This window comes from Trematomus bernacchii, unplaced genomic scaffold (genome assembly GCF_902827165.1).
Source record: "Trematomus bernacchii unplaced genomic scaffold, fTreBer1.1, whole genome shotgun sequence".
Taxonomy (NCBI): domain Eukaryota; kingdom Metazoa; phylum Chordata; class Actinopteri; order Perciformes; family Nototheniidae; genus Trematomus; species Trematomus bernacchii.
This window is the reverse complement of record NW_022987689.1, coordinates 15561832-15578993: the sequence shown is the minus strand read 5'-3', so window position 1 is coordinate 15578993 and position 17162 is coordinate 15561832. Positions and strand designations below refer to the sequence as shown.

General features: G+C 39.8%; 1 protein-coding gene across 1 annotated transcript in view; it reads left to right on the top strand.

Moving 5' to 3' along the window:
- The first annotated feature begins 1207 nt into the window (after positions 1 to 1207).
- Positions 1208 to 17162, top strand: part of LOC117488886 (BMP/retinoic acid-inducible neural-specific protein 3-like) — a 29975-nt gene continuing 14020 nt past the window's right edge. The window contains 2 exon segments of the mRNA XM_034138039.1: positions 1208 to 1440; positions 8912 to 9114. Of these exon segments, the coding sequence (XP_033993930.1) occupies positions 1208 to 1440; positions 8912 to 9114 (436 nt within the window).

Sequence of the window (17162 nt, the reverse complement as noted above, 5' to 3'; positions counted from 1 at the left end):
TCAGCATCATCACCAGCTTTATCATCCTGCCATCTAAAACTTACTGTACTTACTTAAAGTATTCAGATACTTTACTTGAGTAAAAGTACCAACATATTATTGTCAAAATACTTCATTACAAGTACAAGTCCTGCATTCAAAATATTACTTAAGTATGCACAAGTATTATCAGCTAAATGTACTCAAAGTATACTATTGTAAAATTAATCATTGTGCAGAATAACAGCCTTTATGTGTGTGTGTAATTATATTTATATATACTTATAATAAAATAATTAAATAATTGTACTCTTTTGTTTTGTGACTTAAAGAGTTAGTGCACTATTGAGATGCATTTACTTAAAAGTAGCTACTGCTGTTAAGTAAATGTAGAGTAAAATTACATTATTTCCCTTTTAAAAGAGTAGAAGTATAAAGTAGCATAACTACTAATAATCAAGTAAAGAGATTACACGAGTACTTACACATTTGACTTAAGTGCAGTACTAGAGCCATTGTACTTAGTTACTTCCCACCTGTGTTGTATACACACTGTATATTTCACCCTCATTATGATGCACTTGCTCGCCCTCTTGCTATCTCACTTGTAAAAAAAAAGCAGGGGAAGAAACAGCTCTCTGTGTGGAGCAGCAGCTCAGCCTCATTCATCCAGCAGCTCTCTACGCGGAGGGGGAGGGATAACAGCTCGCAACACTAACGAGAATCCACAGGAAAAACCGCAACTTTAAGGATCGTACGGTACGTTAAACGGATTCTTCACAGGATGGGGACATCTATATTTTGCATTTTGCCATATCCTGGGCACGGACATCACCAGAATGAACTCCTCTGTGTTTAAGGAGCGTGTGCGTGCACGGATGCAGGAGGATCGTCACCCAAAATAAAGTTGAGCGCGAGCAGAGACCAAGTTGGAGTAGCTTGGGAACATCACGGATGAGAGCATTGGGTCGGATCACTGGACTGGAGAGGTTTTATTCGGGGCTCTCACCAAATAGAGTTCACTCATTCCTGAGAGCGCATTTAATCTTTTTTGCAAAATCGGGTAAGTGTGTTATAATAAAGAACGTCGCACTATCTACTATAAATACTGGATTTAAAAGCGATTCTCCAAATGTGCGCGACGCACTACTTTTTTATTCACCACTAAAATGTGTGAACTGTGTGTCCTCTTGCAGTCCGGAGAGGATGAGGTGTCGCTGGGTGAAACATGAGCTGTCAGAGGACCAGTCATAAGCGGCTGTCTCTGCTATGGGGGGGGGCTCTCAGCCTCTGGCTCTGCTGCTGCTGGAGCTCCGGGGCCGCCGCAGGGCCAGGAGACGGTGGCCCCGGGCCCCTGGGCTGGCTGCTGTCCGATAAAGGGCCCTTCCAGCAGGCGGTGGAGTTCACGGAGGCTGCGGAGAGGTACCAGCAGGGCTTCAGCACCCGATACAAGATCTACAGGTGAGGTGGAATGAGTGGGCTTTATGCAGTGGTGCAAAGAAACTAAGTAGGCTACATTTACTCAAGTAGCCTACAATTCTGAGATAATTGTATAGTTTTAGCATTTTATACTATTTCATACTTCAACTACACTATCCGAGGAAATATTGTAACTTGTATACTTACTGTATGTACATTTCATTGACAAGATTAGTTACTTTTCCATTCAAACTATTAACACAAAATATAACCACAATTGAATTATGATCTACTGTATCTTAATAGATGAAGACACATGTGACATGACTGTCACACTGAAAAAATGGATATGTTGACTTACATTAAATGTATTAAGTCAACACATTTCATATTACTGTATTACGTTAGTCGAAAGCAGTAATGTTAAATTCAACCCAATATTTTTTTTATTTAAACTTGATACTATTGCTTTCAACCAAGCTAATACAAATGTGTGTAATCTGTTGACATAATACATTTAATTCAAGTCAATATTTGAATTTTTTTCGTGCATTAAAGTTAGCTCCATATTTACAAGTTGCAAAATTATGTTCATAATAAAAATGGATCACTAAGTATAATTTATCAATAAAATATATATTATTCTGCAAAACTTTTAGTTTTGGTATGTTAAGTGTATTTCGATGCTTATACTTTTGTACTAAAGTAACATTTTGAATGCCAAACTTTTACTTGAGTATTTTCACACTATTAGAACTTGACCTTCAGTAAATGGTATGAGTACTTCTTCCACTTCTGGCTTTATGTGTATTGGTGTTACCTTTTGGGGGTTTGAATGTTTGCAGCCATTCATTCCAGCTGAAATACCTCCAGTAATTGCAGCTATTGACTTTGAGCCAGAAATGAACTAATCAGTGGAAGCAGCAGCTGTGGAGTTTAGAATTAAAACCTGGACACTCTAGAATTTGGCCTCACAGGTATCAAACACCTGCACCGTATTAGTTGCAAGTAAATGATCAAATCTGAAAAGCTACTGTAGCGATGCAAAGAGTGCCCTTTGCTGACCGAGAGCTGATCAGTCATGTGAATAGCACCAAATATTGATTTATGCCTTTCTTGCGCTTTTTGCTTCAGGGTGTGACATTTGATTATAGAGTAGGAGTTAATTCCTTTGACAGTGTGTGGAGAATTACTTCCTCTCAGTGACTTCCTGCAGTGTCCCTGAGCCACACTCCACTGCTGCTGCCTTTATCTAAATGTTCCTCACAAGCAGTTTGAAGTGGCAATATACTGCAACTCTTACTGTAGGAGTCCATTATGTTAATTGATGCATTTCAGTCAGGGTTTAAAGCTATAACATTCCTCCATTTAAATGTCTTAAAAAACGACTAGCCCTTACACATATGTTGTTGAGTTGTGTACTCACATAATCCCAAATGTTCAAAACAATGTTCCGCCCAAGTAGAACGATAATTGAATCAAGCTAACGGTGCATGTTATTTAATCACCTATAATGGTCGTCGTATTCCCCTTCGGCATGTGTTAAGGCCCCTACAGACCGGGCCGATTTTCGGCGTCGATAGATGTCGATAGATGTCTGGCTGTCGATGAGTGTCCTGTCGCCCTACTCAGATTGGTGTGTCCCGCACCGTCATGCCGACACCTTCCGCCGCCTGTCGGTAAAAGGCCGTCGGCTAAAGAAATCACTCTGATTGGCTGTTCAGCTTAGCGAATCAGTGCATGAGAAGCGAAACGGAAGTGAGGGACCCAAACAAACTATTAAGAAGGCAAATCTGAGATTTAATATAACTCCAGCTCTCGACACAGGTTCGGGAAAGCCCCATGAGCTTCTTGCTGTAGAGTGAAAATGGAACGCACACGCTATTTGTTGTTTGTTTATATCACGCAGTCTGTTCTTCTTCTCTCGGTGTATCACGCAGTCTGTCTTCCGGTTGTTGCCTCTTTTGAATGACGAATACACACTACCGCCGCCTGCTGGTAAGGAGAGTTATTGCCACTCACGCATGCGCAGTTCGTACGTGCTACTTGGCCGTCGGCTGAAGTCAGTGTGACTGTTGGCCAAGATGCAGGAGACGTGAGGCGACACAACAGTCGGGTCCGTTGGGACGTGTTCTTTGGTGTCAGATTGGTGTGTAGGGACCTTTAGAGTTGTGGTCTTCTGCTAGAAGCTGTCAAAAATGAAATGTGTATCTTTTTTTCAGCCACATTTTTACAATACACTTTTAACATCAGCCATTTGTATATATTTAAGAACAAAGGAATGTTAGTCCTTGGATTTTTTAATAGTTCTTGGAAAATCAAGCTAAGAAAACGTTAGCGGTAGCCGAACATTGTCGGAAAAAAACAAAAAAATCATTTTTATGTTAAACTGATTCATTTGTTGTTTCTGCCATTTATATTTACTGTGTCTGTTTGTTTTGGAGTGGAGGGCACCCCTGTGGATAGTTGGGTTTGGTTTGAAAATGTAATTAACGGATCTTACGTTATCAGAGAAACACGCTAAGCTAACGTTAACTATGTTCAAAACACCTCCGGAACATACCTCTGGGAATTCTGCACCTAGTAAAAACCTCAGACATTTTTTAAAACAGTGGAATTCTAAACAAGTGAAGCTGACTGCAAACTCCCATGATCCCATTCATGCTACGATACAATGGCACCAAACCACATCTTTTGTTGTTATATTGTTTGAGAGACCCCTTGTGGCAGAAAAATGATGTGTATATTGTGCGTTTGAAGTAGGTTACGCACATGCTACATGTATAATATGGGTCTTAATTAGATATTTTACATATAAACGTTTATGGTTTCTTGAAAGTCTGTGTCCATTGGTATTTTGAAACTTGGTCTAGTAACAGGTCCCTCTTGCTGAGGAGAAGACATTCTTGTGAAGTCTGTTCTTGAGTTTATTACCAGCCATGACACTTGTATTGTTTTCACCCTGAGAGTCTTATGTGTGTCATCATAGAGTGATGTGTGTCTGGAGACCTACTGTAGCTAGAACAACCATAAAGGAAGTTTTCATTACTTTGTCAGGTGTTATATTTCTGCCCATGTGTCAGTGGACAAATGTTGTTACATAGACAGTGTTGCAACCATGCAAAATGCAGTCACGAAACAGGATATGAGTTTGAAAATGGTCGTGATGCGAACAATGGGTCGAGGGTGGCTCTGGTCCCTCGACTTTTTGCCCCCCAGATCAATTTAGTTTTACAGATCTTTACAGATATATATAGTCATCAAATGAAGACTGAGATTGAAGACAGGTGAGGTCAGAGGAAAGGCACCAGAAGTAAGGGGTTGCGAAGGGACCATTTGGTGGCCCACTTTTATGCCCCTTGCCCAATTTGGCATGGTAGCTGGAGTGGTCCCATAGAAAGATGGTATTAAGTTGGTTCAGTTTTCATTATATTTTAGGTGACTTATCAAAGTCTCAAGGCCAAAGTTTCTTCTGAAGAAGAAACGTTATAGTCTGCTATATCTGTAGGTGAATAAATCAACCGTTATCTTCTCTCAGGAATCTTTCAGGCTGTGGTGTTTATCTCGAAGTCAGCTGCATTTTTTCCAATAAAGCTGCTGCACAAATATCCCAAATGCCCCCTGACATGAGGCTTCTTCTTTTCCAACACCCTTACATACAGTAGTTAGTGGAAATCATTGAAAGTGACCAAGCAGCGGACAGATTGGGCTGAAGGAAGGCCCTCTGTATCGGCTTGCTGACGTCTCACCGCTCACGGGTGTTTCACCCCCGAGCAGTCGATCCTGCACCCTGTCAAATCCCTGCCGGCATTTCTAACCCAAAAGCTGTTTTTAGGATTAAGGATTAAGGATTTTAAAAACGACCTCAATATGAGACTCAATTTCGGTTTTAGAAAACTGCTGTAACAAGATAACTGACAGTTAATTCGCCTTTTTGGGCCTCTTGCAGAGATGCTATCTGTTTTTTTACCGATACATTGTTGGAAAACAGAAGGCATTTATTCTTATAATAGATCATAAATATTTTGACCAGTCCCTACAGGGTTGTAGATGCTCAGTATTTTATATGTGCTCAAAAATAGCCTGGAGGCTAAACTGCTATTATGCCCGTCTCTGACCTCTGTAATAACTGAACCATTAGTATCACATTGCTGTCAGTCATGAAGCAGTAAGTGATTAAGATGTCAATTCACTCCTCAAGGCTCCTTGCATAATGTTTTCCCTCCTAGGAATTGTTTTGTCATCACTATTGATTGATTACAGCATACATTAAGCCTGTAAAAAGCCTATACGTTCCTGCAGTAAGCATCGCTCCTTATGTGCATGCTGATGCAGTAGCTTCAGGCTCAACCCTGGGCCAAAAAGCTTGTCTCTCTACCAGAGACGTACACTCAGCCTGTCCCCTCATGGCGATGATTGGCTGTAATGACACTCTCCACACTGTCCCGGTTCCCAATTATTTCAATGCCGATCCTTTTTCTCTAGGCAGCGATTTGATTGCGTCCCAGAAGGAGAAAAGGTACACAGAGCCTTAGGCAGCATGGTGGGAGAGGTAGACTGATGCTATGTTAGGAGAGAGGGAAAGAGAAAGAGTGATGCTATAGAGCAGGGATGGGCAAATGGTGGCCTCTTTTTGCGGCCCTCAGATTAATTTATAAACAACGTAATTAATAAAAAAATAAAATAAATAATTATTATATATTTTTTTTTTTGTACTTGTAGTACTGATACCGTCCACTAAACTCCTAGTTACGTCGCGAGCGCGTACATTATTTAGTTCGGCAGCCAAATACCGCGAAATAATCTGTGACGCGTTTCTTTCCCGGGGAAACACTCACAAGAAACACCGGCTGTTGTTATGCCTGCTGTGACGTAAAGTTACTGCTTGTAATTATGCCTTTACAAGCTTAAAAAGTTGTATTTATCATCTGAATTTGGCGAAACAAGTTTAATATTATAAAAACCAAGACTTTGTTTATTTGAAATCAGATGAAAACAAACTGTCACGGACCCTGCCGTGTTATCTATGATTACTATACACTTTTCATTCATAATTTCAGCGGGATTAGAGGATGTTCCCTGAAAGATTGTAAAATGTCAATGAAGATGTCAGACTTAGTATATTTGTTAATAATTACATACAATACATGGTATTTGTGTGTGTGTGTTCCAAGTGAATCTGTGGCCCCCTGGTGGCCAGTACATCAATTATGTGGCCCCCACCACCATCCAAGTTGCCCATCCCTGCCATAGAGGGAAGGAGGGAGGAAGAGAAAAAGAGAAAGAGAGAGCAGCGGTATCTCCCAGACGGCTTGTGAAGTGCTAGAGTTCAGCAGAATTGTGTCCAGGGGGCAAAGGATAACAAATGATGGCAGCTGATAATGTGTGACTTTATTTTGGTTTTGACGCCTCTCTGTTGCTGTGGGAGTCGCAGCGCTGCATGTCAATAAGTTGTGTTTTATGGGCGCAGGAGTTATTTAAAGCTGTGAAAAGCTTGATCAGACAACAGTGACAGATGGTAGAGATTCCCAACAAGTGGGGTGCGTGGAAATGTTGCAGAGTAGCTTCGCAGATTTGAAAAGAAATAGAAGGTAGAATATGTTTAAATATAATTACAGGCATAGTTGTCTTGAGGAGGGAAAATTAGCAGATACATTTGACAACACCTCAACATGAGTGGTCTTAATAACTAAAGCAGTAATTTAAAATGTTTTGACATTTTGAAAAATAGACTCATTAGTCTTAACGATAGATAGATGAGAAGATATGGTGCAACTAAACGAAATAATTATTGCAAAACTGTTGTTATTCCCGGTTTTCTTTCAGGAAACTTCCATCGATATTCAAAGTCAAAGTAAACTTTATTGTCAATTTCTCTGAGTGTTATACAAACAGGAAGAAATGCTGTTTCCTCACTGTCCCAAAGATTAAAATATATATATATCCATACGAATATAAAAAATAAGAATAAAAACAAAAGTCTGGTAGACAGAAAAAGCTGATTATTATATGACAATGAGTGAAATTGAACAGTGCAATATCTACAGGTGTCATATCAGTGTTGAAGCTGCTTGTAGAGAAGACAAAAGTGAGGGTAGGGGGGAGAGCCTGGAGGAAGGGGAGAGAGTTCAGCCTCCTGACAGCCTGGTGGAAAAAACTGTTCTTTAGCCTGGTTGAGCTGAACCTCTGGCTGCGGAACCTCCTCCCTGAAGGCAGGAGGGTGAAGAGGCAGGTGGAGGGATGGGTGGGGTCACCCACAGTGCAGAGTGCTTTGGGGGTGAGGCGGGTGTTAAATGAGTCCAGGAGTGTTGGGAGTGAGGCACCGATGATCCTCTCAGCTGTGGTCACTATGCGCTGCAGGGTCTTGCGGTTGGAGGCGGTGCTGAGGATGCTCTCGATGGCGCCTCGGTAGAAGGAGTGCATGATGGGAGTGGGGGCTCCTGCTCTCTTCAGTTTGCTGGGCTTTCTTGGTTGACGTGGTGTTGTTCCTCCAGGAGAGGCCCTCAGTGATGTTCAGCCCCAGGAATCTGGTGCTGCTCACCTGCTCCACAGCAGCACCATCGATGGTTGGTGGGTGGGGGTGTGGGTTCTCATGAAGTCAACAACAATCTCCCGTTTTAGTTTTTTAATGCAGAATGAAGGAACATTATAACAACTTGCAAAAAAACACAATTTCAGGCCCACAATAAAGACAATATAATAAAATAAAAAGGAAAATACTATAACAATATGTCACATTTTTCAAAATACAAACAGAGAAAATTGTAAAATTATGCAGAAATGTGCTAACGTGTAATAGGCTAGCAAGAAAACAGGCTTAAAAAATTAATAAAAAATCAAGTGCTGGATAACTGGTTGAAGTGTCAAGCTAAGTGTATTAGCAGAACAAATAGAAAATGTTAAAAAAGTTGTTAAGCTTAAAAATCAACAATACACTTTAACATCCAGTTCCAATCAATTTAATGGAAGTTATTCCAATTGGGAATAGTTAAAAGCTAACAATGGCTAAATAACCAACCACAACCTGATAGTTAAAAATAGAAAATAAATTGCAGAAATAAGTGTTTTTTTTATGCATACAGCATATAGAGCTCCCCGGGGGTTACATTACATCTGCATCGTGTGTTAATGATTCATGTGCATGTGTGCAAGGTCAGTCCAGTATTATATATAGTACACATTCACCTAATGCTTTGCTTTCCATACAGCTTGTTAAACAGCCGCCTGGGGCCTTATACATCACTAAAGGCCAAACCAAGAGAGCAAATGTCTCCGGTCTCAAAGTGTGTGTGTGTGTGTGTGTGTGTGTGTGTGTGTGTGTGTGTGTGTGTGTGTGTGTGTGTGTGTGTGTGTGTGTGTGTGTGTGTGTGTGTGTGTGTGTGTGTGTGTGTGTGTGTGTGTGTGTGTGTGTGTGTGTGTGTGTGTGTGTGTGTGTGTGTGTGTGTGTGTGTGTGTGTGTGTGTGTGTGTGTGTGTGTGTGTGTGTGTGTGTGTTTGTGCTGCTCTGTCTCCAGGGAGTTCGGTCGATGGAAGGTCAACAGCCTGGCGGTGGAGAAGCGGGATGGTTTGGGTGGCAGCGGGGGCCTGGCTCTGCCCCTCGACCCCGACTTCATGCACACCATCCGCCAGCTGGGGAGGCGGCCCACCCTCCAGACCATTACTGAGAGTCTAATCAAGAAATATGGCACCCACCTCCTCCTCTCCGCCACTCTCGGAGGTACGGTTGAGAACGCAGAGCTTCAAAGCAAGCCTGTTTCACACGGCTTCAAACGTGATTTGTTTGTTTTTTCAGCACATGGGGCACCAATTTTACCGTCTGTTGCCTTCTAAACAACAAAACATATAATAATATTTCTGGATCAGTGTTTTTTTGGCTCTCAAAATACATGAAATCACCCTGGTTTAGTGTACAAAAATTTAATTGGAGAAGGCAGTGAAAGGCAGATTTAATATTTCTGTTTGGCCGTGAAAATGAACGGAGGAACACGATTTGTATGCAATGGGCTTATCTCTTTTAATAAATCAGCATTAGATATTGTAATTTATTTGAAGAAGATTGAGTTTGAAAGTGTTTGCTGTATGAACAAAAACAACACAAATGTGATGGAACTATCCAAATGCAAATTCAGTTGAAAACAGCTATTGGCGATGAAATCCAGGATTATTTTGATGTTCGGTGCGCTTTTATGTTTTTCCCACACATACAATAACCATCCAAAAATCAACAGTAAACATACGGTTTGGCTGTGAGTGTCTCAAAAGAGCAGACAAAACAACTATTTATACTGTAGTTTTAATATTTCATACCAGTTCTCAAATATCTCTCGGGCAGAAATCCATCAAAACAACAGACAAAAAAATCGCCTATTCTGACTTTAGACTTAGCAGAGTGCCATGCAACACAGAGTAAAACTCTGATACAAGACTGTAAGACCCTACTGATAGAGCTTAGGGTGTGGGTGGTGAAACTTGAAACACCCAAGATAGATGTCTGATGCAAATTTTGAAATGTTTTCTAATTTCCGTAAACTCACTTTGTCTGGGGTCTCTTTTTATGAGACTATTTTCTGCCCTGACACTGTTATGATCGAGGTTTGGTTGGTTACGGCTCCAAAACTACTTGGTGAAGGGTAAAAAACAGTGGTAGCCATGGTTACAAAAAACGCATTGATTGTTGGAAAGAGTCAAGAAACCTAAAATCAACATTGCTTACATTTAACCATGGGATTTTTCACTAAATACCGGTTTGGTGAAGAAAAAACAACAATAGCTGTGGCATATCATTAAAGTAACTTGCATAAGTTTAGTTTCTGTCATACAGTTTGTAACAGTTTAAAAAACAATCTTACACAACAGAAATAACTTGTGTCACTTTAGATGGTGATTAAATCAATTAGTTTGGAGAACCTGTGCACATTTGCAATGGCGTTTCTACTGTATTTATTCTTGTGGTCAAACTGGGAAGCCTTTGAGATTGATATGTAACTTCCCAGAAGCCGGTCCAAAAAATAGATAGTCTTGGAACGGGCCAAATGCTTCTCCTGTGATATCGCTGCAAGCAGATTTCTTAAGAACCACTTCTAGAAACAACTTCACACTCAACACTGCGGTTCTGGATCCTGAGCTATGGTACTGAGCAGTAAACCTGCCATGCACGACATATTGTAGTTACGTCACACAACCAACTCACAACTACTCAGAAACACCGGTATAATATATGGTTCACAGTAATAAAACAAACCCAAATATGGCAACTATCGCGGTCAGAAACACAGGTGAATTGTACTGAGCTGATGTATTAATTGCTGTAAGGCTTATAGGTCCCTTACTTTGCCATTATCACTGCATTTATAAATAGGGGCATGGATCAAATTAGTGGAGGTATTTTGCCAGTGATCATTTCAACAGTTTGTATGGCAAAAACAAACACAGTTTGAGTTGCAATGGCAGAGTGGCACTGTTTCTGCAGGCTTTCTGCTTCACTACCCTGGAGACAGCGAGAATTAGCTGAGTTCATAACAGTTTAAAAACCAATGTTACACAAAGAACTTGTGTCACTTTAGATGGTGATTAAATAATTGACCTAATCTCAATGCCAAGAATAGTTTAAAACGTGATTTTGGGTAGATGCCTGTATTAGGTTTGTAGTTAAAACAAGTTTAAGAGATTTTCATAAAATATGTCAGTAAATACCCCACTTATGAATGTCCGAAGCTTCAGTGTGTCTTTAAAAAATTGCCTTGCTAAATTCACTAAATGAGACTTCCATATGTCATGGCACCGAACATTAGCTGCCTTTAGCTTAGTGCCATGTGACCATGATGTAGTTTGTTTGCATTTACGCTTAAAAAATAATAAAAGTGGAGTTCAAATGTGATTTTTCCATCTGAAAAAGGTGTAAGAATCATAAATGTGTGATAGCCACAGAACCATATTTAAAAATCCAATAATAAAATCCCATTGCACTTCTCTATAGGAAGATAATTGGACAGAATTTGGAGTAAACCCAATCACAGGGGTGTTTCTGTCATGAGTGGTTGCTAATCCGAATATATTATCTGCCCAATTGAACCCTTTGGTGTGAGGCATTAACAGACATAATCTCAAAGTTACCAACTGGATCTCCTCTAAGTGTGGCAAGGGACCAGTTTTTGAAATTGGCCAATGAAGCCTGTATATACAAAATGGCCTTGCCGTGCTGTTAGAGTTAACAGTAGATGTAATCTTAAAGTTTGCTAAGTGCCCTCACTGATTGCACACTCACTCCTTTAAACTGCACTCAACACAATTTGTCTATTGAATTCGAAATTATTTGCCGTGTTTCCCAGTAAATCATCCTTTTATTCAAAATAATTGGGCTTATTACTGACCAGTTAGTGAGGTAGGTCACAGTGTAGAAGCTATGCTATTGATTCTACCTGCAAATGTACTGTAATAACCCACAGCTGAATATAGCAATTTCACACACTTTCTCCGGGGCACACATTTGTAAGTTGACAATAGAAGCACTGAGGCAGTTTGAGAAAAAAGGTCAGCAATAACACCAAAAAAAGTAAGTTACATCACTTCATCAAAAAAGTCCCGGGGCTAGACACACAAAACTCACATACATTTTGCCCTCACAAAGACAAAAAAAGTAGTCTCATTTATAAAGCCGCACATACAATAGGACTCCTTTCCATTCCCACAGCTAGCCATGTAAAAAAGTAATTATTAATAACACGACATTATGTCAAAACTACAAAAAATGTAATATTTTTTCACTTCATTGTATACTTGAATTTTTTCATAATCTTTTGTTTGCTTTAATCAACAGTCTGAACGCAATATGTAATACACCTTTCCGCATTTTTAAATGTATTTTAACACATTCTGCAGTGGTTATAATTTTTCTTTAGAAGTTGCATGTTTTTTTCCAAAAAATGAAATTCGTTACTTGCATTTTTTAATACTAAACCAAAATGTATGTCTTCAATAAAAAAAATTGTTATAACATCATAGCTACAAAGTTTACTTCATGTATTTAAGAATCACACTGAACCAAAATTAAAAATGAAAAAAGGTGCAGTAAAATATATTTTGGCACAGTATTTCTTATTTGTCCTTATAATATAGACAGTGTAGAGCTGAGGACATCCATTATGGCCTCTACAAAATGCATGTATTACAACATTTTCATTAAAATATTGCAACTCTCGCATCTTGTAACAACCACTTCAATATGTCATCATTTATCACAAAATGACGGAAAGTGTGTTTATAAGTTATTAAATAATGAAAAATGTTTTATATATTGTCAAGTGAGTACATAATGTGTAGTTTGGCACTCTTTAACATCTGTTTGCAAATCAATACTGCCCGCTCCCCTGGTCATTAGACCTGTCAATGAGAAAAATAAGTATTGCAATTTCATCGCCAAGGTTCTCCAACATCTGTCATTCCGCCCAGCTGTAGCTATTTATAGCTTCCATATTGCTAATTCATCACACAAACCTGTAAACCATCTCAATCTTCATTATTAAAAGTCATGAGGAATGATCAATGATTAATTTAAAGCTGTACCAGACTTCAGAAAGTTCTTCACAGTTTAGGACAAATTTAGAAGAACATTACCGGGGAAATAATGGCTTGAGTGTAAATAAAAAGGAGACATTTCTTCAAAGGGGCCCTATTATGCTCATTGTCAGGTTCATATTTGTGTTTTGTGCCTCTACTGTGACATGTTTACATCATGCTTTAATGTTCAAAAAGCTCTTTATTTTTCTCATACTGCTGCAGCACCTCTTTTCATCCTCTGTCTGAAACCAGAGCCCAGTCTGCTCTGATTGGTTAGCTGGCCGGCTCTGTTGTGATTGGTCAACTGCTTAGTGATATCCCTCAACAAATCAAGTACAATAGAAGCGAGAGTGTTACACAGTGATGTCACTATGTTACTAGAGAAAACAAAGGAGTCCAATGGAGGTGTTTCAGGCAGGGGGGGAGTTTGTGGGAGACCCTCTGGCATAAACGTTGGGATGTTGACCTTTGCAGAACATTTGTATTCACAAATATCTTTATAACACGCTACAGGAAAGGGAAAACGGCAAAGATAATTGGCATAATTGGGCCCCTTTAAGTAGACCTAAGGTGTGCACACTCACCACACAGTTTTTCCATAAATACCAGTATTTATGGTAAATACTGTATGTATGTATGTGTTTTGTGTGTTCCTTTATTCATAGTTTAGTTTTACTGTCTGCTTTTTGCATACCATATTATAGTTTAAACAGATCTTCAGATTTCAGATCTTTCCAAGTGTGGAATGTCTCCAAGATAATTGTATTATTAATGTCATTTCGGCCAATAATTAGGATTATTAGAATGATTAGGGGAAGTTGATCATTGGTTTAGCTCTCTGTTCCAGGGGAGTTTAAAAGAACACATCATAGCACAGAGACAGCTCTGGTTAAAGTCACAAATGACCTTCACATAGCCTCAGACAAAGGACTTGTCTCTATTTGTTGATCTTGTATATTGGTATTTATTATTTTTATATTATTTATTTAAATATAAATGTATCATTTATTTTTGTATTGGTTTTTCAGTTGAATTATACGTTCAGGGTAATCAACAGTTAAAAAGATACTGTTCAAATTATTATTTGTATTTGTTTTAAAGTTCAATAAATGGATGTTTTCAAAGTCAATGAATAATCGTATTTAATAATCGTGATATCAATTATTGACAAAAATAATCGTGATTATGATTTTTGCCATAATCGAGCAGCCCTAATCTGAACGCTCTCAGTTTGTGTGTGTCAACGATGAATCTTCCATGCAAACCAAAGTGAGCCATGGAGTGCCACAGGGCTCAGTGCTTGGACCTATTTTGTTCACATTATATGTGACCTGCTCCATCGAAATCAGTCGCATTGACGCAAAGACACATTTTGAGTTGTATACACTGTTGGAAAGAGGAGATTCATAGCTCTCTAATGATATCAGGATTGTTTTTGTACTCCAAATATTAAGCAAAATATGTCACATTATATAATGACTGTCACCGAGTCATCATTCTGAGAAAAAGGCCTTTAAAGTTTCCTCTTCTCCGGAATCCATCGATCTGATTGATTATTAGCAGAGCAAATGATCAAAATAGTCCGGAGGGAAAATATTTTGGTTTGGATTACTGGTCTGGGGGAAGCTCGCGAGTGTGTGTGTGTGTATACGTGTGTGTTTGTGTATTTTTGCGTTTTGTGTGTATTGTGTTTGTTTCCCGGGGAAAACACTCAGAAGAAACACCGGCTGTTGTTATGCCTGCTGTAACGTCAAGTTACTCCGTTCTCCGCTTGTAATTATGCCGTTACAAGCTTCAAAGTTGTATTTATCATCTGAATTTGCCGAAACAAGTTTAATATTCTGAAAGCCAAGACTTTGTTTATTTGAAATCAGATGAAAACAAACTGTAACGGACCCTGCCGTGTTATTATGATTACTATACGCCTTACATTCATAATTTCAGCCGGAGGGAGGGGAAGCAGCGCTGCGGAACAGCAGAGTGGCGAGTGAGAGCTGTTATCTTCCCTTTACAAGCTTCAAAAATGTTTCATATTCTGAAAGCCAAGACTTTGTTTATTTAAAATCAAACAAAACACCCAAACCCCGAAAAACAAGGTAAGCAGCAGCAACATGAAACACAGCAGCAGGTACATGAACGCAGCAATAGCAAGTGAACACAGCAGTGGCAGCACCAGCATAGCGAGGCAGAGGCCTGGCAGCTTAAATAGAGCGGCATGTTTAGGAGAATGTATTTGGTTGGTTGTAAGAGGGACGAGGTGCGTCACATGTTAATGTATGATTGGTGCTCGAGTTGACTGCCTGAACTAGCTCGCAGGCTTCGCCCCATTTATTGTACTCGGCCCAAAGAATCTCCGAAACAAACTATCTAAAGATATATTAATTATGGATGGCATTACTTTGGCCTCCAGTGAGACTGTAAGGAATCTTGGTGTTATATTTGATCAGGATTTATCTTTTAACGCCCACATAAAATCAATCTCAAGGACCGCCTTCTTTCATCTACGTAACATTGCAAAAATCAGGCATATCTTGCCTCAAAACGATGCAGAGAAACTAGTCCATGCATTTGTTACTTCAAGGCTGGATTATTGTAACTCTTTATTATCAGGGTGTACCAAAAAGTCAGTTTTGTCACTTCAGCTAATTCAAAATGCTGCAGCTCGCAAAAGGGACCACATTACTCTTGTTATGGCTGCCTTACACTGGCTCCCTATAGAACACAGGATAGAATTAAAAATTCTTCTTCTCTTCTACAAAGCCCTTAATGGGCAGGCGCCATCTTACCTGAAATAACTCATTATACCCTACTGTCCTACTAGGGCATTGCGTTCCAAGAATGCACGGTTGTTGGTTGTTGGTTGTTCCTAGAGTCTCTAAAAGTACAATGGGAGCCAGAGCCTTTTCTTATCAAGCTCCACTTTTTTTGGAATCAGCTTCCAGTTTGTGTTCGGGCGGCAGACAGCCAATCCGTTTTTAAGTGTACGCTTAAGACCTTCCGTTTTGATAAAGCTTATAGTTGATAAAATAATCTAATAAGAGTGCATTGACGTAGACACGTTGTGCCTCTTCACCTATACATCTCAGTTCTTACTCTTTTTCCTTACTGATGGTATGTAATTTGGTTGTGTGTGTAGACGGTGGAAGCGAGAGAGGCATATACGTGCCTTGATCCCTGCCGAGTCGACGCACAACTGTTGATTGGTGTCAATGCCAAAAAACAAACTTTTTAGGAGCAATGCGCCCATGGTGTAGATGTGGCGCATACATCTTAGTTCCTACTCCTTTCCCTCACCCTATCCTATCCAAAGAGGTATACACTTTCTCCCAGGTGTTTGCCAAATATATTCTTTAAATGATAAAATTCTGATGTATTGATAAAAAGGTTCATATTTGAAGATGGGGAACATTTGTGCCAATTTAACAGGCATATTGTGACCACTACTACAACCCACCTTATCTGTCACTTCCTTTACCGTACAATGACCCATTCCAAAACCATGCTAAGATATTAGCATGTTAGCTTGGGAGCAGAGATGGGGTCGTTACTAAAAAAAAGTAATATATTACATATTACATATTACTTTAAAAAAAAGTAATATATTACACTACTTCGTTACTCTCTACATAAAGTAACTCGTTACTTTACTCGTTACTTTACTCGCAGGGCCGGCCCGCCCCTCCCTACAGGCAGATCACGCAGACTGCTAAAGTTTCAAATGTTCTCTTTAGTTCAGTTTCTATTGTTGCATAAGACTGATCCAGATAGCTCTGACCATGGCTGTCCTCTGTCTCCTGCTATCTGTATTTTGCGCAGTATATCTCTGAACGATACGATGGTGATTCCACTGTGCAAATGGGCAACATTTCCTCTACTATGAAGGATGCTACAAGCCTGTCCATCTCTGCTTTGGTTACCGGTCCTCCAAATTCTCATTTGTGCTGCTTCAGAGTCGGCGGTGGCGCACTCACAACATCCTCACTCTGGGTTCGGGGGTCCGGTCCTTAGCTATTAGCTTCACTTTAGCTTCTTTGCAGGTGTTTGTTGAGGTTTGACGTGGTGTTTACAGCAGTGTATAACAGCTTCTGGCCTGGACACAGTTTGCACCTCACCGTCACATTCCTGTCTATTCTTCGGACGAACTCAAAATAATGGGCATACCTCCACCCCTCGAAAGTTATCGCTGACTCAGCCATGTTTATGCAGCAC